General features: G+C 34.7%; 2 protein-coding genes across 4 annotated transcripts; one reads left to right on the top strand and one right to left on the bottom strand.

Annotated features, from left to right (window-relative positions):
- The first annotated feature begins 34 nt into the window (after window positions 1-34).
- Window positions 35-3,331, top strand: LOC123695903 (cytosolic Fe-S cluster assembly factor NUBP2 homolog). Its single transcript, XM_045641858.1, has 4 exons — window positions 35-241; window positions 576-846; window positions 1,735-1,906; window positions 2,957-3,331. Exons 1-4 carry the CDS (start codon window positions 131-133, stop codon window positions 3,189-3,191), a joined length of 789 nt encoding a protein of 262 aa, XP_045497814.1. The 5' UTR covers window positions 35-130; the 3' UTR covers window positions 3,192-3,331.
- A 6,242-nt stretch (window positions 3,332-9,573) lies between these two features.
- LOC123695548 (cryptochrome-1) lies at window positions 9,574-27,339 on the bottom strand. Of its 3 annotated transcripts, none has more exons than XM_045641425.1 (13): window positions 27,032-27,339; window positions 19,372-19,508; window positions 18,689-18,835; window positions 16,684-16,871; window positions 15,929-16,045; window positions 15,169-15,302; window positions 14,318-14,413; window positions 13,934-14,007; window positions 13,488-13,614; window positions 12,373-12,555; window positions 11,933-12,100; window positions 10,946-11,069; window positions 9,574-10,631 (listed from the first exon to the last, which is right to left on the bottom strand). In XM_045641425.1, the coding sequence occupies exons 2-13, from the start codon at window positions 19,499-19,501 to the stop codon at window positions 10,509-10,511; spliced, it is 1,611 nt and encodes a 536-aa protein (XP_045497381.1). In that variant the 5' UTR covers window positions 19,502-19,508; window positions 27,032-27,339; the 3' UTR covers window positions 9,574-10,508. The 3 variants fall into 3 exon arrangements, 2 of the variants coding, with proteins under 2 accessions (XP_045497381.1, XP_045497383.1); XM_045641427.1 differs by lacking the exon at window positions 27,032-27,339 and adding an exon at window positions 21,462-21,512; XR_006751947.1 differs by lacking the exon at window positions 9,574-10,631 and having other exon boundaries at window positions 10,949-11,069; window positions 11,309-12,100.
- Between the last annotated feature and the right edge of the window lie 213 nt (window positions 27,340-27,552).

The following is a 27,552-nucleotide window of genomic DNA, read 5'->3' as shown; positions in this document are numbered from 1 at the left end:
AAACCGTATATGGTAACCCTTGTCGTAACTTTCAAAAGTAGAATACAAATTTTTATTTTTTTGTCATTTGTTTTTTGTTTTTGACTTGATAAATTTGAATCTAAATTCTAATTTAGTGTAATAAAACAAAATGTTGGAACAAGTGAAGCAAGTAATTTTAGTGTTATCGGGCAAAGGTGGTGTTGGTAAATCTACAGTTAGTACACAATTGGCACTAACACTTAAAGAAAAGGGATTTAAGGTTAGCTTATTCATATTCTTATCTCATTTGATTCTATATTATATCCCGCTACTACGCTTGTACGTTTACGATTTAAAATATATTTTTTTTGTACCACTAGTCTAAACTAGTATTAGGAAACAGGAAACGTTTTAGTATTTTTTGAATAGGTATATGTTTGTAATGTTTTACACAAAAATTAATGTTCCGATTTTAAAAATTCTTTCACCAGCAGATAGCTACAATTTTGCTGAGTCATATATTATGCTCAGTCTGGCTCAGCCAGGACGAGCGGCTAGTAATAAATACATATTTATCTTAAATAAACACATTCATTTTGAAATCTACATTCCAGGTCGGTCTCCTAGACATAGACTTATGTGGTCCCAGTATTCCCTATATCTTAAACCTGGAAGACCATAATATCCATCAAGGACCTGAAGGCTGGATCCCAGTATACCTGGATAAGGAACAGAGGCTTGGTGTCATGTCTATTGGGTTTCTATTGAACTCAAGGAATGATGCTGTTGTGTGGAGAGGACCGAAGAAGACATCTATGATTAAACAGTTTCTAGAAGATGTCTGCTGGCAAGAATTAGATTTTCTTGTTATTGATACTCCACCAGGTAAAGTTCTGAATTATTTATTTATAGCTACTGTTTAAGTTGTGGTTGGTTGTATTTTTTAAACAACCTGTTACCTGTATGTGTACACATTATAATCGTCTTTAATTTAACACAAGCACATGAGCACACTGTGTATTGAAGTTGTCGTGGTTACATTGTATTGCATGCTGGACAAATCTGTGTGGTTCTTAGCATGTTAATTTTATTGTAACATGTATTTTTTTTTAATAAATAAATAAATATTTAAAAAATGTGCATGTTATGGTTCTACCTTCATGAAAAAGGGTTGGAGGTCGGTTGCACAGGCACATTGGAATGTGGATGGGGCTTTTCTGAGTTAGAATTTAAGTTTTCGTTATTATAATTTTTAATTATTGTTAATCTAGAACTTCGATCTGCATTGTGAAGACATAGGTGTTAAAGTTGATTTTTTAATTAAATTTAGATTTAGCGAGTAAATTTGACTTGTTAAAAAAATAACAGTAATAATTGACATACATATTGTTACAATTTAAATATAGTACCATCCTTGTGCCATCTTTGTGCCATAAATCGGTATTTATAAAGAACTAGTGGTTCGCCCCGGCTTCGCCCGTGGTACCTACATGTTTACGTTTTTTTTCATAAAAACTATCCTATCTCTCAAGTTGGATCGAACTGCACATGGTGTGTAAATTTTATTATAATCGGTTAAGTGGTTTAGGAGTCCATTGAGGACAAACATTGTGACACGAGATTTATATATATTAAGATTTTTCAAATCGGACCAGTACTTCTTGAGATTAGCGTGTTCAAACAAACAAACACACTCCTCAGCTTTTTTAATATTAAGTATAGATTTAAAATACTACTACGGACATAAACATAACATAAAAACTTATTAATCAGGTACATCAGACGAGCACATCACAGTAATGGAGAACCTTCGTCAAGTGCAGCACAGCTCCGCTATCCTGGTGACCACACCGCAGGAAGTAGCCATCGAGGATGTGAGGAAGGAAATCACGTTCTGTAGAAAGACTGGTATACCAATAATGGGTATTATTGAGAATATGAGCGGGTAAGTGTTAAATTAAAATTAATTATCATCACTACATAGTATAAAACAAAGTCGCTTTTTCGTCCCTATGTATGCTTAAACTATGCAACGGATTTTGATGCGGTTTTTTTAATAGATACTGTCTCAAGAGGGAGGTTTTAGTATATAATTTACTAGCTTTCCGCCGGCGGCTCCGCCCGCGGTTTAAACTCGCATAGTTCTCGTTCCCGTGGAATTTGCGGGATAAAACCTATCCTATATTACTCATGGATAATGTAGCTTTCGAATGGTGAAAGAAATTTTAAAATCGGTCCAGTATTAAGTTTATGAGCCTATTCATTACAATCAAACAAAGTTTTCCTATTTATAATATTAGTGTAGATTATTTTTTATTAGACACAGCGGACGAAGCCGCAGGCGGAAAGCTAGATTTTTATAAAAAAAAATGTTTGGGTGTACTAGTGTACACACGTAAGAAGTGAAACTTCTTTATGACCTTATTTTTCAAAAAATAATTTATTATATGCAACTTTACAGAAATACGTCGAAACACGCGTGGTAGGAATAAGAAAAAGATGCGTGTAACGAAAAAATGTTACACCAAATTTTTTTCCAACCCCGATACAGAAGATTCACTTCAAAAATACAAGCTATCATAATATATGGTAGAATTATGTAGAAAGCTGAAGACTTTGTTTGTTAATTTTAACGCGCTAAATGGGCTATCTAACACCGAAAGAATTATTCAAATCGGACAAGTAGTTCCTGAGATTAGCGCGTTCAAACAAAACTCTTCAGCTTTAAAATATAAGTATAGATTGCAAGAAAACTTAATTTACTATTGGATAAATTATAAATATACTAATAACTACCTAAGCGCCCGCGGCTTCGCCCGCTTTCTCTAAAACGATTTGAGATTTAAACTATCCTATCTCTCAAGTTGGATCGAACTGCACATGGTGTGCGAATTTTATTATAATCGGTTAAGTGGTTTAGGAGTCCATTGAGGACAAACATTGTGACACGAGATTTATATATATTAAGAAGATAATAACATGAAATTATTTGCAGCTACGAATGCCCCACATGCAGTCACTGTACGAACATTTTCTCCAGCGGCGGGGGGCAATCTCTAGCCGAGTTAGCAAAGATTCCCTTCCTGGGGACATTACCCATTGACCCCCGGGTGGGGCAACTCGCTGGGAAGGGCCTAGCTGCAGTTACAGAATTGCCTGAATCCAGTACTTGCAAAGTTTTTAGTACTCTAGTAGATCAACTAGGCAGTTTAATGCGAAATGGCGCGTGATTTTGCGTTGTATAAGTTTAAGATAAGGGTAATATGTAATACACATCAACAGTCTAGGGATATTTTGTATTTTACAAATATCTAAAAATCTATGAAGAATTATGATAATGGAATAATTATTATATTATGAAGAATTAAAATATTCCTAGACTTAGTTGATGTGTGTATTTTAATAAAATTGTAAAAACAATAAAAATTATGGCTAATAATATGTTCTTATCGACTTAAGTAAAATGTTCTATGTACATATTATGTATAGTAATTTGGTTGCATCTCATTTTAATTGATTTGTATTAAGTACAATTCGTGCAATTCCTATTATAATCTTGTCTTTATTTTATGTAAACCAAGTTATATATAAATAATAAATATATTCAAAAAAAATATTTGTACATCCAACCCATTAGATTTCGCTATTTTTGTAACCAAAGAGGGCAATAATTCTTGTTTGTAAAATAGTTTCTATAATTTGAGGCCTATCTTGCACAAATAATTTGAATTTAATACCTTATGTTGTAATTTTTAAATATCCATTTATGCAATATTGCTTATAATCCAATCATATAAAGATTCTATTAATAATTTAAATATATTATTTTCATTTATTAGAGCCTATTTTGTTGACAAAATTCAATTTTAATGTAATGGCATAGTTACAACTACACTCTTTCGCCTATAAAAAAAAAACGTCAAAAAAATGTCCGAAAATGTTGTATAGAACGTTTATTTAAATTAACACCTTTGATTAATATCATGGCATTATTTATAAAAGTCAATTGTATTGCTAATTTGAAAGCTCTGCCTGATTGACGCGTAGGCAGGGCCGGATCTACCCATGGGCTTTATGGGCTGCAGCCCAGGGCCCCGAGGTTAAAAGGGCCCCCATACCCCGATAAAAACAATGGGCGATAATTTGAAAAAAAATCTGTAGTCGGTTTTCGAAAAAAAAATTGATGAAAATCGCATAACTACCTACTTCAATAACTTTTGCTAACATGTACCTAAAAGGATGTTTGCATGTTGATTTTCAACTTATAGAAAATAAATCTCATTTATTGAAACTATTTGGTTATTTTATATAGGTAGTTATACATAATAATAACTAGCTGCGCCCCGCGATTTCACTCACGTGGCTCAGATCCTGTTGGTCTTAGCCTGATGATATAATAGCCTTCCACTATAAATGGGCTATCTAACACCGAAATAATTTTTTTATAACTATCAACGTACTATTAAAAATTTATATACTTATAAACATTTGTCATTTTTTAACGAAATGCGTTATTGAATGCGTTTTAACTCTTATGTACGAGTTATGGCCAAGTCATGTAAGGTTAAATTAGGTAAGAATCTCGGAATTCGAGATACCCAGCTGTAAGTCTGTAAATACTTATACAGGGTGTAATCGTTAAGTGTGCACAGGCGATTTTTCCGTAAGTATTACAGATAACAAAAAACTTTAAACTGATATCGAAAGTACTTAACCTTATGAGTAAAATGGCCGTAATAAATTTTTAAAAATAAATCGAGAAATATCAAAAAAATTATCTTTAAACCCTCCCATACATTAAGTATGAAATATGAATATCCCATATATATTTAATATGAAAGATTTTAGCTTTCTTTTTCTTTTTTTGGTTTTCTGCTTTAATTACTTCGCAAATTTGAAGTGGCATTTTCCACGCTTTTTCCGGACATTTTCACGCATTTTCCGGGACTTTTACAGGCATTTTCCGGGAATTATCCAGGCATTGCCAGGCATTTTCCGGATGTCCCCGGAAAATGCCTGCGTGAAAATGTCCGGAGAAAAAGTGGAACATACCTGGAAAAACCCCGGAAAATGCCTGGGAATTTCCCGGAAAATGCCTGGGAAATGCCCGGAAAATATCCGGAAAATGCCTGGGAAATGCGTGAAAATGTCCGGAAAATGCGTGAAAATGTCCGGGAAAAGTGTGGAAAACGCCTGGAAAATCCTCGGAAAATGCCTGGAATATCCTCGGAAAATGTCAGGGAAAAGGCTGGAAAATATCCGGAAAATGCCTGGGAAATATCCGGAAAATGCCTGGGAAATGCCCGGAAAATTCCCGGAAAATCCCCGGAATACAGGGGAGGTGAACTTATTACTTTACAGGTATTTCCCGGAAAATGTCTGGAATATATCCGGAAAATGCCTGGGAAATATCCGGAAAATGCCTGGGAAATGCCCGGAAAATTCCCGGAAAATATCCGGACAATCCTCGGAAAATACCTGTAAAGTAATGCCTGGAAAATCCTCGGAAAATGCCAGGGAAAAGCCTGGAAAATATCCGGAAAATGCCTGGGAAATGCCCGGAAAATTCCCGGAAAATATCTGGAAAATGCGTGAAAATGTCCGGGAAAAGTGTGGAAAACGCCTGGAAAATCCTCGGAAAATACCAGGGAAAAGCCTGGAAAATATCCGGAAAATGCCTGGGAAATGCCCGGAAAATACCTGTAAAATATCCGGAAAATGTCTGGGAAATATCCGGAAAATGCCTGGGAAATGCCCTGAAAATATCCGGAAATTGCGTGAAAATGTCCGGGAAAAGTGTGGAAAACGCCTGGAAAATCCTCGGAAAAGGCCTGGAAAATCCTCGGAAAATGCCAGGGAAAAGCCTGGAAAATATCCGGAAAATGCCTGGGAAATGCGTGAAAATGTCCGGGAATGTCAGGGAAAATCCTCCCAGGCGGCTCCCTCCTCCTTTTCCGGATATTTCCCAGGAATTTTCCGGATATTTCCCAGGCATTTTTCGGATATTTCCCAGGCATTTTCCGGATATTTCCCAGGCATTTTCAGGATATTTCCCAGGCTTTTCCCTGGCATTTTCCGAGGATTTTCCAGGCCTTTTCCGAGGATTTTCCAGGCGTTTTCCACACTTTTCCCGGACATTTTCACGCATTTTACAGATATTTTCCGGGAATTTTCCAGGCATTTCCCAGGCATTTTCCGGATATTTTCCAGGCTTTTCCCTGGCATTTTCCGAGGATTTTCCAGGCGTTTCCACACTTTTCCCGGACATTTTCACGCATTTTCCAGATATTTTCCGGGCATTTCCCAGGCATTTTCCGGATATTTTCCAGGCTTTTCCCTGGCATTTTCCGAGGATTTTCCAGGCCTTTTCCGAGGATTTTCCAGGCGTTTTCCACACTTTTCCCGGACATTTTCACGCAATTTCCGGATATTTTCAGGGCATTTCCCAGGCATTTTCCGGATATTTCCCAGGCATTTTCCGGACATTTTCCAGGTGTTTTCCGGGAATTTTCCGGGCATTTCCCAGGCATTTTCCGGATATTTTCCAGGCTTTTCCCTGGCATTTTCCGAGGATTTTCCAGGCATTTTCCGGGAAATTCCCAGGCATTTTCCGGATATTTCCCAGGAATTTTCCGGATATTTCCCAGGTATTTTCCGGATATTTCCCAGGCATTTTCCGGATATTTTCCAGGCTTTTCCCTGGCATTTTCCGAGGATTTTCCAGGCCTTTTCCGAGGATTTTCCAGGCGTTTTCCACACTTTTCCCGGACATTTTCACGCATTTTCCAGATATTTTCCGGGAATTTTCCAGGCATTTTCCGGATATTTTCCAGGCTTTTCCCTGGCATTTTCCGAGGATTTTCCAGGCATTTTCCGAGGATTAACCAGGCGTTTTCCACACTTTTCCCGGACATTTTCACGCATTTTCCGGATATTTTCCGGGCATTTCCCAGGCATTTTCCGGATATTTCCCAGGCATTTTCCGGATATTTTCCAGACATTTTCCGGGAATTTTCATTTTGAATTTTCATTTGACCTTGAAATTAAATAGTTGCTTAGACCCTACCATATGTAGGTTTTGAGACAACTTTTAGGGTGTCAATATATATAACTATTTACGTTTTACTACTATTTACATATTTATTTACATTGTGATCTAACAAAAGACTTGCAATGTGATGACCAATAAAAGAATTTGCAGCACAAAAATGGAGAAAGGTTAATTTCTAAATTATTATTTAAATAACATAACTTTCAGATTCTTTTACTAATTTATAATAAACTAGTGGTCTGCCCCGGCTTCGCCCGTGGTACATATTTTGCAATAAAAGGTAGCCTTTGTCCTTTCTCGGGTATCAAAATATCTCTATACCAAATATCTGTAGTTTAGGCGTGATTGAGTAACAGACAGACAGACAGAGTTACTTTCGCATTTATAATATTAGTATGGATGAATAACATTATTTTATTATTTTTTTATTATCTAAATATGTATAAAAAAATTACGTGTTAGGTACTTTGTTTGTCCGCGATAGACTCCTGAATTAATAAAACGATTTAAAATCAAATTTGAATATGTTAAAATAACAAAATTGCGAAAGTAAGTATTAAGAAAATATGAACATTTCCAAAAAAAAAGGCCCCTGGGTAGTTTCAGCCCAGGGCCCCACAAGTTCACGGTCCGGCCCTGCGCGTAGGCACAGTTTTACTTCAGACAATAATTTTGTGTGACTGTGTGTCTAGTTGTTGTATCATGTGAATACTGAATACGAGATTGAGTTTTGAATATTGTGTTAAACTAACTTATTACTTTACGTTCCAAGGAAATAACTATATGTAATGTATCATCTATCATCATTCCAAATTGTAAATATTGTGAAATAAAACATGTTTTAAATATGAGACTTTTATTTATTTATTTCTGATATCCCTTCCCAGCTTCCCTTCCCTTATTAATTGCCCTGCCTGCCAGGTTATAACGTCCTTGATAGACTTTTTGACAAATTTTACGCAATTTTTAAAGTCTTCATCTGTCGGATAAAAGCTGTGAAACTAGCCCTAAACGGCTTTGATGAAAAATGTGTGCCTACTTAAAATATTCATTGTAACTATCACGATAGTGAAGCCGTGGGCAAAATCTACTTTAAAATTCATATAAAAAGCTACCTACCTACTTCAAAATTAACAGATCTATAATATTGTCACATTTTTAATATAGCGCCATCTATCGGAATTTATAAATTTCGGAACTACTGTAATGTAATCTACATATTATTTACTGTTGTAAAAAGTAAAAATCTGACCATACTATCGTTCCGTTGCGACGTAGATGGCTAATAGATAAACTCTTTCGTATTTATAATTTTAATTAATAAGGATTTCAATGAAAATTAATTTATGTGAGACCCATACTTTCATACATTCATCACTTTTTTCAATTTTATAGAGCATGTCATAATAATTTAACCACTCATGTTTCACCGGTTATGGCTATTGTTAACGTTAATAACTGTCAGAGGCGTCAAATAAAAAATAAGATGTTATTTAACTTAAGACTTTGAAAAATACTATGCTAAAAAATACGCTGGTGCAACGTGCAACCCATTTCAATGCCTCTGCTAAAGCCACCATTAAGTACTATTATTTTTAAATTTGATATTAGGCTTAACTATAAGTAACTAAAAATTAGGTGCCACCAATCCTAAGTGAACGAGCACCGGCCTTCATAATATTTGAAAGATTTTGAACGCATTTTTTTTTTCAATATTAATTGATATAACGTTTTATTTATACTGAGAGGCATTTTATTTGTTTCGAATAGAAAATCACTTTGAAAAGTACTACAATGGTCAGAGTAGGCTAGCGTTAATTTTTGAAAATTTTATCAAATAACTAACTACTTAGATACTTATTTGAAAAAAAATTGTTACCAAATACGTACCTAAGCTTACCAAAAAGCAGCACAATTTGTCATGATTTTAAAAAGGTGCTCTAGGTATCCCCGTCTATTATTTAGTAAACATGTCAAAGTGTTAATATTGTAAAATAAAACAAATTTTAAATAAGCTTTATTTATTTATTTCAAATAGGTACACTGAAAATATTTGACAACATCCATAATTTAAATTCTAAATATTATATAATTAGAACAAACATCTTTTAAATATTATATTTCAAAATATTCTCTTACATTGGCCCACAATAAACATCCTTTGTTAATCTATACTAATATTATAAAGCTGAAGAGTTTGTTTGTTTGTTTGTTTGTTTGAACGCACTAATCTCGGGAACTACTGGTCCGATTTGAAAAATTCTTTCGGTGTTAGATAGCCCATTTCTCGAGGAAGGTTATAGGCTATATTTCATCACGCTACGGGCAGCAGGAGTGGAGCCACGGGGGTGAAACCGCGCGGAGCAGCTAGTTTAGTATATCTATAAATTCGAAAAACATAAAATGAATGTGCCCAATTTAACTAAATATACATATAGGTGATATCACAAAGTAAACATTTTATACAAATACGTTTAACCATATTATAAAATATGAATTTATATAAAATACTTCATAATAACGGTTTTCTACATATAAATATTATCAAAATTTTGTATACAATATAGATCTTACTTATTTTCTAAGCCACATTAAAAACTAATATTCGATAAAACTGGTACCAAAAGATCAACTTCGATACAAAATATCGACAGTTCTGTTCTGTTTTTTTCTTACACCCTAAATGAGAATCGGCATGCCTCATAATAATTATTTCTAAAAATAAAATATACTATCCCTATGAGAATAAACATTAAAAATCTATATTTCTGATTGATTTTTTTTTTTTTGAGTCTACATATTGTACAACGTTTTTTTATTGTACCAAAAAAAAATTACCTAAAGAAGTGTATTTTCTTTGGCTATAATTACCTACTATGTAATACTATTAAATTAATACTTAAAACTATGAACAATAAAAAGTAATATTTTCTAACATCAATAAACACTGAATTGAAAAAAGAAACAGTTAAATCTAATAACATTTTCTAAACTTAATATTTAAAAAAAATCTATAATTAATAATATCACGCATACTGAGACCTCATTTATAATTCGGTAAAAAAAATAACAAAAAATCTTAATAAATGCATATTACATTTTTAATATTACATAGAAAATAATGTCACTGTAGTGATTTACAGGAATTTCAAATTTGGGAAAATAAAACCCATTGACATAACATTATGTCAATTACATTTTTTTGTCAACTTAAATTACATTTTTTTTTACTTGTCACAAAAATTTATGAGATCGTCAATTCATCAATATCTTTTCAAACACCATCTTTCACCATTAGAAAGCCGCATTTTCACTGAGCAACATAGGCTAGGGGAACGGGAACGGGAACTATGCGGGTTTTTCTTTGAAACCGCGGGCGAAGCCGCTGGCGGAAAGCAGTAACATACAATTTAACATATAATTTGGCTATTTTTTTTTCGTTTCGACCCAGTAAAAGCCGGGTTAAAGTTTTATTTTTATTTAATATTTATTTTATTTAATTAGTATTAGCGATTTGTTCCAACTGCGGGTCTTCATGAAGCCACATAAACTGTCGGATTTCATCCTCTGAAGACGGACAGCAGTGCGGCTGAGCTTTGTCCAAGATGCGACGTAACTCCTGTAAATACGTAAAAATAAGGATTTTGAGGACATTTTTACTGTTATTGCGTTAATATTTTTTTCTTACTTATTTTTTTTTAAAAAGCTTGAGCAATACCTTGCGTATGGTTTAAAAAAATAGTTCGATACATATTGAGGTCAGTACATTTTTTAGTACAGATTTTTGTGTCAATAAATGTAAGATACCACATTTTTTTATAAAAATTCATTTTTTTTGACAAAATTTGTAAGTATCACACAGGTTTTTTTTGTCAAAAAATTGTTTTTCAATAAGTTTCTCTAGTACATTATAACTAGTCAATAATCCCATACCTGCATAGCGGCGCGGTTTCTCTCAGCTGCCTCCAAATGATCGAGTATGGGTGGCGGGTAGTCGCGTCCGATCACGCAGTTTGCACGCTGCTGCACGTCTAGTGGGGCCTTCCATGGCTCGTAGCTGTAATTTGTGTATTTTTCGTTAAAAGTTATGGATTAATGGAAGATAAAGTCTTTCGTGGAATAAGTGCATCTGTAGGCACTCAGCTAAGTGATTGAGTAACATAACATAATATCACTGATGTTAAAAAAAATCACAAAAAATAACTTTATTTGCAATTTTTTGTAATTCTTGCTACACACGCAGCGGCCGCTGGGCTCAAGGCGCAGGCACAGACACAGACACAGACACACGCTCACATGTAGGCGTCCGGCATGTGCGTCAGCTCGGGCACGTAGCGGCGCACGTAGCGGCCGCTGGGCTCGAGGCGCAGGCACAGACACAGACACAGACACACGCTCACATGTAGGCGTCCGGCATGTGCGTCAGCTCGGGCACGTAGCGGCGCACGTAGCGGCCGCTGGGCTCGAGGCGCAGGCACAGACACAGACACAGACACACGCTCACATGTAGGCGTCCGGCATGTGCGTCAGCTCGGGCACGTAGCGGCGCACGTAGCGGCCGCTGGGCTCGAGGCGCAGGCACAGACACAGACACAGACACACGCTCACATGTAGGCGTCCGGCATGTGCGTCAGCTCGGGCACGTAGCGGCGCACGTAGCGGCCGCTGGGCTCGAGGCGCAGGCACAGACACAGACACAGACACACGCTCACATGTAGGCGTCCGGCATGTGCGTCAGCTCGGGCACGTAGCGGCGCACGTAGCGGCCGCTGGGCTCGAGGCGCAGGCACAGACACAGACACAGACACACGCTCACATGTAGGCGTCCGGCATGTGCGTCAGCTCGGGCACGTAGCGGCGCACGTAGCGGCCGCTGGGCTCGAGGCGCAGGCACAGACACAGACACAGACACACGCTCACATGTAGGCGTCCGGCATGTGCGTCAGCTCGGGCACGTAGCGGCGCACGTAGCGGCCGCTGGGCTCGAGGCGCAGGCCGAGCCGCACCGGACACGCGCACTCGCCAGAGTCCAGCAATGCTTCAAACGCGCTGGAAGATACCCACATCCAGTTGCCCGCGCACACCGACCTGTGAAATAACATCAATCATCAGCCAAAACAGCCAACAGTAGGAATAAGGTTGAAAAATTGGAAGGGAAACCTTTCAAACAGACACTGAACCTACAAAAATATTATCATAATGGTCACATAATATGCACAAGGATAACCATAAAACTCGCAAATAAAAATATTCGACTTCATTCAAACATCAATTAACTAAAAATATCAAAAAGAAATATTATAAAAGAAAGTCAAAACAAACAATTACGCGCCCTACAACTAAATAACTAAGTTACATACCAATCAGCATCCAGCAGGTACTTCAAGAAGTGCTTCAAGCCGTGTTCCCAAGAGAGCCACAGAGTACCGCGCGTAAGGAATGACGCGACGGTATTACGGAGTGCGTGATGTAACCAACCCTCAGCTAGTAGTTGCCGCATGGCTGCGTCAATGAAGGGAAACCCTGTTCGACCTTCCTTCCACCTACAATTAGGATTAATGAGTAAGATCCGGCTCGAAGGATCAATTGTCGTTTACGGGTACTTGTAATATTATCAGGTAAGTCCATCCATTACTTTATATCCTTATTTTATCATTATTCAATTCATTCAAAATGTTTTTGGATAATTCAAAATGTTTTTGGATAAAATATTGTCATTTTTAAAGTTATATCCGACTCGAAGGACCAATTTTTTAATATACTTTGAAATACATTAAAGTCGAATAAATTCAGTTATACAAGGCAGACACGACAAAAGGGAATGTTCTACATCACCATCACCACCACCAATAAAACCTTTTTTATTATGTTATTTGTTCAAATCCGGCTCGAAGGACCAAAACTTTATTAACAGTTTAAAAAACTGTAGTTTCATAAATAATGGGAATAAAGATAACGTTTCTCGGAAGAGGAAATCTATGATTAACAGTTTAAAAAACTGTAGTTTCATAAATAATGGGAATAAAGATAACGTTTCTCGGAAGAGGAAATCTATGATGTTCATTATTCAACCTGCATTAAGGCAAGGCCATTTAGGCAAGTCAGTTAAAGCATATCTAACTCGAATTCAAATTCAAATTTGAACTCGAAGGATCAATTTTAAAAATAGCTTAACTCCTCATCACACTACGTTAATCGTTAAATTTCACAAGAAGAAAAATTCCAATAATACAGACATCAAAAATCAATGCGTTAATGTTAATTAAGATCGTCAATTGAAATTATAGTCCAAGAGGCAATCGTCAAAAAGATGAGGATGCACTAGAAGTTTAAAAATTGACCTTTTTACTTTTGTAAACATTAAATAAACCGTCTAAAGCTAGACTTATAACAATTCTCTTGCTTATTTATATATTTTGGTAGGTATATTATTTATATACCTACCAAAAAAAGGGATTAGAAAAAAAGTATTTACCTTTGAAGGTGGTCTCCTTGCGGTTGTTTCCAGGGTATATCGAGGCAAATCGGATTACCTTCCATCTGCCCATAGCGCGGGTTGTTAACGCTCATCGTGTAGAAATATTCGCGCCAAATTAGCTGACCTGATGAAGTATACTTATTTAGAACCAGCCTGGGTTGACCAGACAAAAAAATTTAATAAAATATAACCTGTAATAGCGTAAGATTTCTGCTGGTGGAAGAATTTTGCAGTGAGACAGTAGTTTCGAGTTAAATCGTCACAAATATACAAAATTTACCTCTTTACATTAGGTAGGTAGATGTGTCAGATTGAAAAAACACCTTAAAATACAAACGACACTCGATAAATTTGAAAAAGGACGAACTAATAGTGAATAGAAAAAAATCTATCACGAGGCGGGACTAGAACCCGCATACTTTCACGCAAATTAGTATTCTTACCCGTAATAAAATGAGTTGAAGATATGCGACCCTGGTGTACTTTCTGAAATAGATCTTGTACTGCCCAGTAAAATCTGAAAAAGACGAAAGTATTTAGCATTTTTGCCCGTGAATATAACGTGAATTCTTAATTTATTTTTATGTGACTACTAGCTGTGCTCCGCAGTTTTGCCCGCAGTGTTCTGCTCCTGTTGGTCAAAGCAAGATAATATTATATAGCCTATAGCCTCGATAAATGGGCTATCGAACACCGAAAGAATTTTTCAAATCGGACCAGTACTTCCCGAGATTAGCGCGTTCAAACAAAAAAAAACAAACTCTTCAGCTTTATAATATTAAGTATGTATAGATAAATATTGACCTACAAACAGAAATGATCCTTACCTCCTCACAGATAAGCATCCAAATCGTAAAGCTGGACTCAGTGATATGGGAGGTCCCAGCAAGTCGGGACTGCCGTGTGTTGGTAGATACGAACCCCTGAAATAAGTGTTTTTGTTAAGGCTAAATACGTTCAAAAAATATAAAATTCGTATATATATACGTATATCCATTGAGTATGTAGTAAATGCATTTGAAATTTTACACTGATTAAAAGGTTTTAAAGGCCAAATAGCTCTTTATTTAACTCTACCAGATTTAAACAATTTTTGAAGTGAAACTTCTTTGTCGGGGTTGGAAAAAAATTTAGTGTAACATTTTTTCCTTACGCGCCATCTTTTTCTTATCCCTACCACGCATGATTGGCGTATTTCTGTAAAGTTGCATATAAAAATTATTTTTTGAAAAATAAGGTCATAAAGAAGTTTCACTTCTTACGTGTGTACACTAGTACACGCACAAATTTTTTTTAACAGCTTGTACTTATTATAAGTAGGGAAAGTGACATTCAAAATGATAAAAGGCGGGATTAGAACAAAATAATATGTTTTTTTTTATAATTCAGAAATAAACAGTTTTAAAATATCAATTACTAGCTGCGCCCCGCGGTTTCACTCGTGTGGGTCCGCTCTTGTTAGTCTTAGCGTGATGATATATAGCCTATAGCCTTCCTCGATACATTGGCTATCTAACACCGAAAGAATTTTTCAAATCGGACCGGTTCCTGAGATTAGTGCGTTCAAACAAACAAACCAACTCTTCAGCTTTATAATATTACGTAGGTATAGATATTTCATTCACTCAATTCATTCAATCATTCATTAAATTAAATTTTCCTTAAAGCAACAACTAACTTCCGAAACGTCTCATGTTCGACCGCCAGCCGCTGATCAGCCTGCTGCAATGCCGCTGTCTCACCGCCGACCCAACGTATCATGCGAATGTCTTCCTTCTCCAGAAACACGCCTAGGTCTTCCGGTTTTGGGGTCTGGAAATAATTGGCTTATTAAGCTATTGCATAGCTTCTATCGCGGGCTTTGAGCGCGGGGACCGAAAACAGAAATTCCGTAACAAAAAAAACCTCACGCTTCCCACTCCGACGGGCGGAGGTGTGGCTTGAAGGCATAGCATGCAATAGCTTTACCGCGGCAGTCCCCGAGTGCCATACATCGTTTTTTTTATCTTCTGAAATGTTGGAAGGTTAGATGACTGGAAAAAATAGATCAGGTGGTAAATCTTGGTATGTTAAATTACATTGTTAAGTGAGGGTTTGTGCCAACCGGGCGGTGGAACGGGGAATGTAATCCATCGTCCGGTGTGGTGAGGCGACTTGAGACGTGTTCCGCTCACGCCGCCAACGGGAGGGAAGAGCAGGCAAACCATCTTTCCTGCTCTTGGCTTGCGCCTGGCCTGGAGATGGGCTGCCGCCGAGGGGGTCGCGGAAGAATTCTAACCAATACCCGCAGCCCCACCATTAAAGCGGCTCGACGGAACACAGTGGGGTTTTAGTCGGTAATAATCCGACATAACCCACAGCTCCTTCCCCGGGGGCCGTGGGTATATTTCGAAGAGTTCCCCACTAAAAAAAAAAGGGTTTGTGCCAAATATATTTACCTTATCAAAAACCACAAATTCACTGTAAAACGAATCAGGGAGTACACCAAAGTTGACCTTGCGCAGGTCCACGTCGTCTACGGGTCTCGGCGGATCGCCGATAATGGCTACCGTGTGCTGAAATAAAACAAATTCAAATTAAAGTTTTAGGGAAGGTGTAATGCAATGTGAATTGTAACTCCGAAACATCACTTATGATGTAGAATAATTTTCATTCGATAAGAACACTTTCAAACTCTTCATATAATTATAACATTAATACAAGTGTTCGGTAATAAGAAAATAGTAGTAAATTGAAAGAGGAGAAATATGAGCAAACCACCAATATATGTAATAGGTATACAAAAATTACCTCAGTAAAAGTTTTACAATTTTAGATGAAGATACATCCATACTAATATTATAAATGCGAAAGTAACTCTGTCTGTCTGTCTGTTACTCAATCACACCTAAACTACAGAACCAATTTTCATTAAATTTGGTAAAGAGATATTTTGATACCCGAGAAAGGACATAGGAAGAGGGAAAATGACGCAATCCCGGAAATTCCACGGGAACGGGAACTATGCGGGTTTTTTTTACTGCTCGGGGGAAGCCGCGGGCGGAAACCTAGTATTATATTGATTCTGATTTTTGAAAATGTCGTATGTTTTTGTTTTTTTTTTGTATTTGAAATTGTTAGTTTTAATATGTTATTGGACACAAAAGAAGTAAGAACCTATAACCTTTAAACCTTACACTATGATAGGACTCACCAAAAACATCTGATAAGTAAGCGGCGGTATTCCTCCATTCACGCGTATGATGGTATCGGGTTCCCATAGCGTGTGCGACACTCGCTCGCGGCACGTTACGCCGATCTCTCTGCACACAGAGCGCACGCTTTCGTCACGAGCCCGCCAGATCGGCTCGCAGTCTTGCTCGAAGCAAAGCTTGCTTATTCCTAGAGCATAAAAAAATGTGTGCGTACACACGTAAGAAGTGAAACTTCTTTATGACATTATTTTTCAAAAAATAATTTAGGTAGGTACTATATGCAACTTTACAGAAATACGTCGAATCACGCGTGGTAGGGATAAGAAAAAGATGGCGCGTAACGGAAATATGTCACGCGTAACGAAAATATGTTACACTCATTGATATAATATGTACTACGTAGTACATATTATCTCTATGGTTACACTAAATATTTTTCCAACTCCGATAGAGAAGTTTCACTTCAAAAAATATAATAGATAAATGTGTGTGTAAGTGAATGAGTGAATGAGGATGGTGGCACATTCCCGTCACGGGCACGCCAGATCAGGCCGCAGTCTAGGTAGAACCTTATTTACTAAGGCCTGGAGCGTGTAATTGCATTAGTGAATGAATAATGAGTGATCAAGTAAGGGAATGGATGAACGAGTGAGTAAGTAAATGGGTGAAGAGTGAGTAAATAAGTGATTTAATGTAGTCTTTAAAAAAAAATATGTATGTATATTCGATCTGTATAATAAAAATTAATCGACAAATATAAAATTGAATAATATATTCAGAATGTTCGTCTGTAATAAATAAATAAGTAGAGTAAACACAAAAAAGGTAATAGGACAAAACAACGTTCGTCGGGGTAGTTAGTATCATATAAATCTGGCTGCAAACTGCCAGTTACTATTTACTAATCTGTCATCCATATTAATATTATAAATGCGAAAGTAACTCTGTCTGTCTGTCTGTTACTCAATCACGCCTAAACTACTGAACCAATTTTCATGAAATTTGGTATGGAGATATTTTGATACCCCAGAAAGGACATAGGCTACTTTTTATCCCGGGAAAATGACGCAATCCCGGGAACGGGAATTATGCGGGTTTTTCTTAGACTGTGCGGGCGAAGCCGCGGGCGGAAACCTAGTGCTTCATATATTATACTACGAAAAAGGCTTCACTTAATTTATGGACGTCCACATAGTTCACATAGTAACAAATTTATTTCGCAATCGCAAAAGCTAATACATATATTTTTATTACCTACTTAAATCTTTCATTGCATAAATGTATTTTAAAGAAAAACAAATACACCTCCAGAACATAAAATTTCATCAGGCCTACCTAGCAGTGACTTTACCATTTCACAAAGATAAATTTTGACTTATAAACGAATCGTTATTCGAATCACCCTAACCTTAATAAACAGCGAGGAAAACTGCTCAAAACTCACAAAAAAGAAATAAAAATGTCGTAAGCTTTCATAGCACAACGTATTTCCTCAATCCCTCAAAACAAAACCGCTACAAATGCTCAACTCTATTAGAAAGAAAGAAAGAAAGAAAGTTTCAAAGCATTACATAACATCATCCACAGAACTTTCTAGGTCCAGCTCACCTAATTACCTGTTCCTGACAGCAACGTGACAAACGTGCCCCGGTCACGTGGCGCGTGAACAAAACACGCAAAACAATTGACGACCTAATAATAAACGTTTGAGGTGGCCGGATAAGAGTCGAAACAATATAGTATTTGAACAAACAATTCACGTACTGTTTCAAACAATAAATTGATACACAAAATGTTTAAAACATTTATATTGACGGCTTGTAAATTGCATTAAACCCTTTAAACACGTCTTACTCATAAATTGAGATAGAAATGCGAAAAATTACCCATTTTTATATTCTCTAACTTCTGTAACTCTTAAAATTCTCATATTTAGTGACTAAAATTACTTACAGGAATTTAAAAGTTTACACACTACCTACTTCAAGTGTAAGTTCTACATACCAAATTCTTCCCAAAGTCTCCTGATCACGTGCGATGGTTTCCCCTTAATCATGAGAAGCCTGCCTCCATGCATCCTGAACTGGCGGTCCAGGTCATCTAGTGCTTCGAGGAGGTAGCGCATACGATTGTACCCTACCGACTTTGTACCTGTATATAATATGATATTTAAGTTATATTCAAAAAAGAAACAGATCATTCATGTACCGAAAAAATATCACAGTAAAAGATTGACAACGCGAAATTAGTTTAAATTGTTACACAAAACGCTCACTACGCTTTATTATAATCATAGAAAGATCACATACGACGAGAATTTCGCTATGTGGTCCTTTGGTTCTTCTTTCTATCAGTCTTTCCATTTCTATGCAATTGACGCGATGTGGAAATAAATAAAGGGCATTGCATGACGTTTTCATGTCTTTTCTTTATAAGGCTAAGTCATGTGTTTACAGAAAAAGCAAATGGTTGACCCAGTATTTGTACTGTCACGTGGTCTCCTCTGAAAATCAGTGCAGCAATACATTTTAATTAATGGTTGCTGCTTTGCTGACGGGGAGTCCTTTTTGCCGCCATTGCTATAAGTATATATATTTTTTTTTCTGTTCTGTGTTAGATTATCAAGATTTTTTTACATGGTGGCAAATAAACGGTTTCTATTTCTATTTCAAGTAATATCTCCTTACCAGCAGTCTCGCCATCAAACACGAAGATTGGGAAGAAGGGGATGCTTGTGTCCTCGAGGGCATCCCGCAGAGCCGGATTGTCGTGGAGACGCAGACCATGTCGGAACCAGAGTACACTGCCGCCCAGCATGATGAGTCTGGAAGTGATTACTTGTTAATGGATTGGTAATATTACCTAGACTGACAGACTGAAAGATATGAATGGCTTGCTTATCAGTTTTTTTTTTCTAGAAATATTGTCATATATGCGTAAAAGTCTGAAGATAGATAGGATTGCTTTTAAGACATTGTTTTTCAATTTAAATATTTAATCGCGTTTTTCATAAAACCTTCATATACCTACTTACTTACATATTTATTTTTGGCAATTTTATTCTCAACTTTTCAAAGGATCGATCCCCCCTTCTATAATTGAACAATATTAGACAAGGCCAAAGCTTCACTGCGGAAATAACTAATGCACAACAAGTCGTGTCGATTGCACTGCTGACGTCATCATGGAAATATAACGGCACTAGGAATGCATTTATTACAATTCTGCATTGAAATATGAATACAGAACCACAGGAGACAGTTCATACCTACAACATAAATAAATGTGTTCATTCTATTTCGTCCCTGAGCTTTCATATCTATATGGAAACTGTTGATAGTCAATGGATTTAAGTAAAAAGAAAAACTATATGTTTATCCGCCCGTCAGTCTGTAACGTTTCTACGCCATAGAGGTGGTGAGAACAAAAAATATCAAATATGTAATATGTAGCAAGCAAATCTCTGCCGGATCATCAAAAACTGTGCCAAATGTTTAACTAACTGATAACTTTCTGTCCCTCAAAAGCCATAAATTTCAAACATTTGTTATACAGTAAAAGATCAATGGACATTGTGACTCCATGAATATACTTTAATAAACATCAAGGAGTTTCCATTGTCAAGCGGAAGCCAAAATGTTCCCGCAAAAAATACTTTTCGAACTTTCCAGACTACAACACCGGAGAACTTCCAAAGGTACATTTTTTATTTGTACCTATATTTTAAGAATTCGTTTTTTCTTTTTGATAAATTTTGACACGGACGAAAAATTTGCCGTTTTGTAAAAAAAACTAGCTGCTCCGCGCGGTGTCACCCCCGTGGCTCCACCCCTGTTGGTCGTAGCGCGATGATATATAGCCTATAACCTTTCTCGATAAATGGGCTATCTAACACCGAAAGAATTTTTCAAATCGGACCAGTAGTTCCCGAGATTAGCGCGTTCAAACAAACAAACAAACAAACTCTTCAGCTTTATAATATGTATTAGTATAGATAAGCGTGAATACACTAAAATTTCGTATCTATGCTAAATTATAAAGCTGAAGAGTTTGGTTGGTAGAGCGCACTAAAGTCAGGAACTACTGGTCCGATTTGAAAAATTATTTTTTTAGTTTCTTCTTTAGTTATTGGAAAAATTATACCTGAATATGGAATTATTTAAATTTCACTAATAGCTCAGCATTACCGAGATTGCGACTGATTTATAGCTGATTTCTTCCTTTCTTCGCTTCGTATACTACCTGAACATACCTTGTACCTATGTTATTCTGTCATATCTGGTTGAAGAAACTTTCGGCTTATTAATACTTACTATTATAGAAAAAATACAAAAAGCGAAAGGACTTTTTAGGTACCTACCTAACGATTTAGCCGCTTATTGTTTCAATTAACAAGTTTTTTTACTATTTTTTTTTTAATTTTTATAAACGTTAATTTAAGAATTATTTTATTTATATCTCAAGTACTTAGTCATTTTATTTTTGTTTTTAATTTTATCAACATTCTATTAGATTGACTAAAAAATTATTTGTATCTGAATAAAATCCCATATAATATCATAGATATAACTACAAGCGTAGAAGCCAAGTAGAAGCTGTATAAACAACTAAAAAAATTAGCTCAAATTCCCTGCACTACATATATTTTATATTTAATTCAATAAAAACATTTCGTTTTTGAAAACCATTTACAAATGATTATTTAATATTTAATACCTATAAAATCCAAAACAAAAAATCTACAGCCCGATTTTCGCAAAATAATTAAATTACTCACAAAAAAGAGGTCACTTCAGCACGGCATCCGAAACACAACTGTTATCTTTCCCTCTGCCCTCAGACCCAAGAAGTAGGAGAGCGTTTTGCTCAACCACAGATTAAAAATACTAGAGAGAGTTTCCATATATTTTTAATTTTTTTCAGGAAATAGATTCTGTTTGAGAGCATAAATGGAGGCAACTACTATGTTTTTTTATTTGTTAATTTTTAACGCATTGCATAGAAAATTAAAATTAAATTATATTTAAACAAAAATTACACTTTTTTTTTTTTAATAAATTTGTAGTTGCTGGGAAAGTATTTTTCTATATATGGTTCGCTATTTAACCATTACACGATAAAGGTAGAGTTATTTTAATAGCCCTTTTTGCAAGAAAAAACATTATTAATCTTATGTTTTCGAAAACGAGCCTATTCTTATCATTTCCTCAATGCAGTATGTATGTTTATCAACATAATTATACAACAGTTACGTAATATTATTATACGATAGTGAACGATACATACAAATCGATTGCCTTACAAGTTATTGTATTTACTTTAGTAAGTAGGTACTAGCTGTAAATGCGGTGTAGATTTAAATGTGTTAAAGTACCATGATCCTGGCTTTTAAATAAATAAATAATCGTTTATTTTCAAACCATTATTTGCTACATAGGTACATTTCATGACCCAGGCTCCTAAAATAGTTATAAACTGTTTTTTCAAAAGCCTGTGTTCACACTAAGTTATGTTACTCTTTATTAAAGTTGTTACCGTACCTTTACCGTAGGAAAAATAATAAATGTTACATCTTCTACTATATAAAAATAATAAGTCGGGTTTTCCTTCCTGACGCTAAAACTCCAGAACGCACCAACCGATTTCCACGGTTCTGCATTCGTTGGAAAGGTCTCGGGCTCGGTTTATAGCAAAAAAAAGGTGTCTCTGGTGGCAAAACGGAGTTCGCTCGGTTTGCTAGTCTTTAATAGTTTGTTAGTATATTAATATTGTTTATTTTATAATAGGTATTTATATGCATAAATGTACACAATATGTAGATGTATTTATAAATTTTTATTTATATTGATAGAAACAGTTTTAAATGTAATTTTATTATTAGTATTTATATAAAGGTAGGACCTCGTAAAATACGCGGGCAGACTGAAAATCAGCGCTGTTCGGGTGTTAGCCCACAGCATGGCTGAGTCTGTTCCGATTGCCTAATATATTGTGTTTACTTTTAAGATAGGATAGTCTAAGTTTTTGTTGGCAATAAAGCTTTTTTTCTTTCTTTCTTTCTTTCTAATATAAATTATAAATTAATAATAAAGTTTATAGGTACGTAGGTATACGATTCGACTCGGTTGTTTATTTCATAATTATTATGTGAGATAATACTAATAATTTTATGAATTTACAAAAAAAATTGTAATCATTATTTAGGTAAGTACCTCGATTTCGCGAGATGAAAAAAACGGATTGACTATTATAAACTAACTCTGTGTATAAATTATCATATTATTATGTTCATTGTTACATGATATTATAGAATTAATATTTGTTGAAATTGCTCATAAAACTATGATTACGCAAAGCATTAATTAACGTTATGTTTGCATTTTGGATTTCAAATTACTTTTTACAAATGCATGCATAATATGCCTAATACAAAATTTACCTGCGGCATTTTCCACGTAATAAGGATGTTCATTTTTCATATTTAAATTAAATGAATATTCATTCAAATCCCTTGATGGACATGATTGATACAAAGGACAATGAGTAATGGTTTAATTCCCATTGTCCTTTAATATCATACATTTATTTATCTCAGTTTTCAAAGTTTCTACGTGAGGACTCAACCGATTTTGATAAATTCGACACAGAGATAGAAAATACTTTGAAAAGTGACATTTTTTGTCAAAAAAAATTTATGCATGTGAAGTAAAAAATGGAAATATGCAAGAATGATAATGTCTGTCATGTAACAACACAGAGTGCATAAGAAGCCACAGGTATTTCCATACACAGAAGTAGATTTATCCCTTCAGCTATCTACAATTATTAACAAGCAATGAGGTATTAAATCAGGTCAATATTAACTGTATTGAAATCGCATGAAACCCAACAAGACTGCATGTTATACAACACGTTTAAACAAACAATAACTAAGCCCGTATTAACGTACTAATCTGGGGTTAATTAATATTCGCGTATCTGCTCCAATTTCATAGATAGTTTGTTTGTGCAGGATTTTCAAAAACCACCGTAATCAGTGATAACTTCTCTACTGAAAACTTATTAAAATTTTAAATATCAATTACTTCTACAATTTAAGCGTACTTAACATTTTTTTTTTTTATAAAAAGAGGCTGTGGTTCAGCAATATAAAAAATTGAAACAATAAAGATTGTAATTGTATTACAACTACTTACATACTATTTAATACATAAAATTACAGATTTTTTGATAAATGAAACAGATTTTTTTTGTTTCAAGTCTTAAAAATTTTTATAGGCTCAAAAGCTTACAGCTTTCACTTTTTTTCTAATCACGATATTATTGATAAAGGAAGAAAAGACTGGTGGAAAAAATCGGTATGAAACTGCGGATTGAACCTAGGGGCTAGACCCCAAGGGGGCATATTTTCGAGAGAAAAACTTCTTAGCGTCAAAAATTATATCTGAAATTTAATAAACCTCTTATTATAAATTTAGTATTGACGACGAAAAGGGGACAAAGATCTATGGTCCACATTTTTCGTATATATATACACTGCCAGTCTGTATTTGCTGTATATACATACCGTAAAATGCTGCAACTTTGCACGGATTTTGACGTTTTTCTTCGATAAATCTTTAATCGTTAAGAAAGTCGTATGTTTTTTCAATTACTGTCCAATATTGGACTTTAAGCTATAGAAATACATTTGCTATTAGTAAAAAAAACACCTATAAAGCACCAAAAAATTGCTTTGAAAACGTAGGCAAAGTTGAGGTAAAAACTACAACATTGCCTGTCATAATATCTTTTTAAATGAATAGGTATTTTGGTAACGGATTTGACACCCATATTGCCATGAAGTTCTTTTCCACGTCAGACTTCACTGAATCTTGAATAGCACAAGAAATTTTTTTTTACAGTGCTAGGCAAAGTTGTGCATGTTTCTCTAAAACTCCCATACAAAAGTGAGTTTGGTGTAGGGCTGCCCCAAAGGAAATGCAACAATTTTTCTTAATATTCAAATATATTTTTAATAAATCAAATTGTTGTACTTAAATTTTAATCACATTTTTTCATAGGAAAACAAATATTATGTAATAATATTAGGTTAATATTCTGTAATAACATTAAAAAAAATAATGTTGGTATCTATTACGTATAAGTAATAAAGATTACAACAGCAGCCTGCAGTGAGATAAACAAATAGTTTTACATAAAATCAACAAAGAGTTTTACATTAGTGAGATCAACAAATAGTTTTCCAACATTTTCCATTAAAAACCTGCAATCGGTCATTTTTTTCTAAATAATCGTGCAGAACAATACGCAAGTCAATCATACTCAATCTTTACTCAATTGACAACCGAACTCTGCTGATAAATTAACAACTTCAGCAATATGCTTTTCTTCTTCTGCAAATAATTTTGTAGGATGGCCCACAGATTTTACATGAAGATTCTTACATATTTTGTTTTGTACGCCTAGGAATACCGAATTGCTTCTCCGCCTCGTATGAAGATATTTTCTTACATGTGACTAAATCTACCGCCACATTCAGCATCTACTCTTGGGTGGGTTGCTCATGTAATCATAAGTACTATAAATGACTTAAAGAAAATTAAATTCGACATCCTTAATTTCTGATGATGATAAATAAAGAAACAATAGTTCTAGCTTCTATAAAACGTTGTTAGATCAATTACAAAAAAAAAAATTATACAAGCAAAACCACGGTCGATTAAGAGTTTGTTGAAAAAATTAAAAGGGGCAGCCCTAACCCTAGATAATGTTGAGTAAAAAGTTGCGAAAATCTGACACAACTTTGCCGACCATGATTTAACGGTTTAAATTAAGATATAATACAGAAAAAACAGTTAAAATACATAAAAGAGCATATTTTCTTTGCTATATAACATATTACGCTAGGAAATAAAGCATAAATATTCACAAAATGAAATTTTCCTGAGAGCCGGTAAAAAGCGAGTATCCGCACCGACAATGAAAAGGACTCTGACAGTTTGTTAACTAAAATTTGGAGTGACGTGTGATTGAATGTTGCCATACAGATTGCCGACTTGCTTTTAGTAATACCATAGACAATAAAAAACATTTCGCAGCGGGAATAATTTAACTTTTTTGAATTTAGGCAATGTTGAGCTATAAAGGCAATGTTACAGCATTTTACGGTACATATAATATCACCGTCAACACCTGACAATAATAATTTGAAATTGCATTCAAGTCACCCTTCGCAACGCTATTATATACAATACAATGATTGCAACGTTATACTGAAACACGTGACGCACGTGTTTGTAGAGCATGTAGTTAATACATCTATAACTTGGTTATGCAGCTTTGTCGCCTGTACATTGTTGTACTTATTCGAATTTTTGAAACATTTTTTGTTGATTATCTGAAGATTATCTGTATATAGCTACAGCTATGTGGAATAGACACTGACAATAAATAATTTTGAATTAGCTGACGCATACAATTTTTTTATAGTAAACAAGTGATAACTGCGTTAAAACAATCGACTTCAAACTTGCACTTGCAACATTTACAAATACAGACAAAAATGCTCATAAAATAAAAACTACTGGGCCTATCCGAATAAAATTTTTATGGGACCAATTCGACACCATCCCGCATCGAACAAAAAAAGAATCACGTAAATCGGTTCAGAAACCTCGGAGTAATCGGTGTACATACATAAAAAAAAAACATACCGACCAAATTGATAACCTCCTCCTTTTTTTTAAGTCGGTTAAAAAATATTAATTACTCGCTATATTGTCATAACTTCCATAGAAGTTGATAGATACAATTGGTGACTTGACTGTTAAGAAGAAAGAAAATTTGTTACCGGATTTAGAATAAATTATTAATTATACTAAGGGCTTTAGAAAGTAACATGTCAGAAACACAAAGCCTCTTAGTTTGACTTATAAAAACACTACTATATTTTATAACTATAGTAAACTATAGATTATAATAATCTTTTCCAACACTGTGAGCTTAAATAACTGTTGAAGATAAAACAAGTAAATATATTTTTTTTTTGTCAGCTTATTCTTTAATTCTTTGAATCAACTGAAATTATGCATACTGGCTGTGGATTTTATTACAATTCATTATTAAATGTACAACAAAATTAACAATATGTCAACGTAGATGACCGGGGACTTCATACTTGTGAAAATAATTCCTTGTAGGTATATATTATACATTATTAGATTTATGTCTTGCAACAAATATTCAAGTTTTTAGCACTAACCTCTTGGATATTTTTTAATTCAGAGAAAATATGATGTTACATAAATAAAAGAACATAGATTATAAAATAATGAGATGACTTACCAATAAGACCCTGAATATGATCCTTTGTAGAATTGTTCTTGTGAAACGCACTTAAAAAATTACACTTATTATTTATTCTGCATTATTTCGATATGAGAAGAGAATTATTTTATGAAAAATTAGTATTTTTATGACACAAAAAAATACCTAATTAATTGATATTACAAAATATATAAATTTTTTGATATAACAAAATTTTTTTAATCATTCATTCAGGCACATATTTATATAGCAATCAATTAGCAAAATATTATTTGGAGAAAGAAAATTGAAATTAAAAACTTAAGAGTTTAGATCATAACATTCGATCAACAATTTCAACAAATATCAACTGATTTTGACATTGACAATTGTATGACAACAGGCAACAGCTGAGATTCGGACAACTGTCACAAAATACGTTTAAAAATCTAGTTACCTAATTTATTAATTTTCTCCCCAAATCCCCTTTTTCTTTGTAATCCATTTATTTTTGAAGATATAATGTATTTTTTGTATTAATTAATTAATTATTATTAAAA

The sequence above is a fragment of the Colias croceus genome, chromosome 11 (genome assembly GCF_905220415.1).
Source record: "Colias croceus chromosome 11, ilColCroc2.1".
NCBI lineage: Eukaryota > Metazoa > Arthropoda > Insecta > Lepidoptera > Pieridae > Colias > Colias croceus.
Note: the sequence above shows the minus strand (reverse complement) of the source record. Positions and strands in the feature narration are given on the sequence as shown.

Bases quoted from the DNA above. Each gene is read 5' to 3' on its own strand.
- LOC123695903 (XM_045641858.1), top strand. From the start codon at position 131: ATGTTGGAACAAGTGAAGCAAGTAATTTTAGTGTTATCGGGCAAAGGT. The intron at 847-1,734 runs GTAAAGTTCTGA...CTTATTAATCAG, and splicing joins TGTTATTGATACTCCACCAG to GTACATCAGACGAGCACATC. The intron at 1,907-2,956 runs GTAAGTGTTAAA...AATTATTTGCAG, and splicing joins ATTATTGAGAATATGAGCGG to CTACGAATGCCCCACATGCA.
- LOC123695548 (XM_045641425.1), bottom strand. From the start codon at position 19,501: ATGCTGGGCGGCAGTGTACTCTGGTTCCGACATGGTCTGCGTCTCCAC. The intron at 14,008-14,317 runs GTAAGGATCATT...CGTCTTTTTCAG, and splicing joins GGATGCTTATCTGTGAGGAG to ATTTTACTGGGCAGTACAAG. The intron at 11,070-11,932 runs GTGAGCGTGTGT...CACAAATTACAG, and splicing joins CACATGCCGGACGCCTACAT to CTACGAGCCATGGAAGGCCC.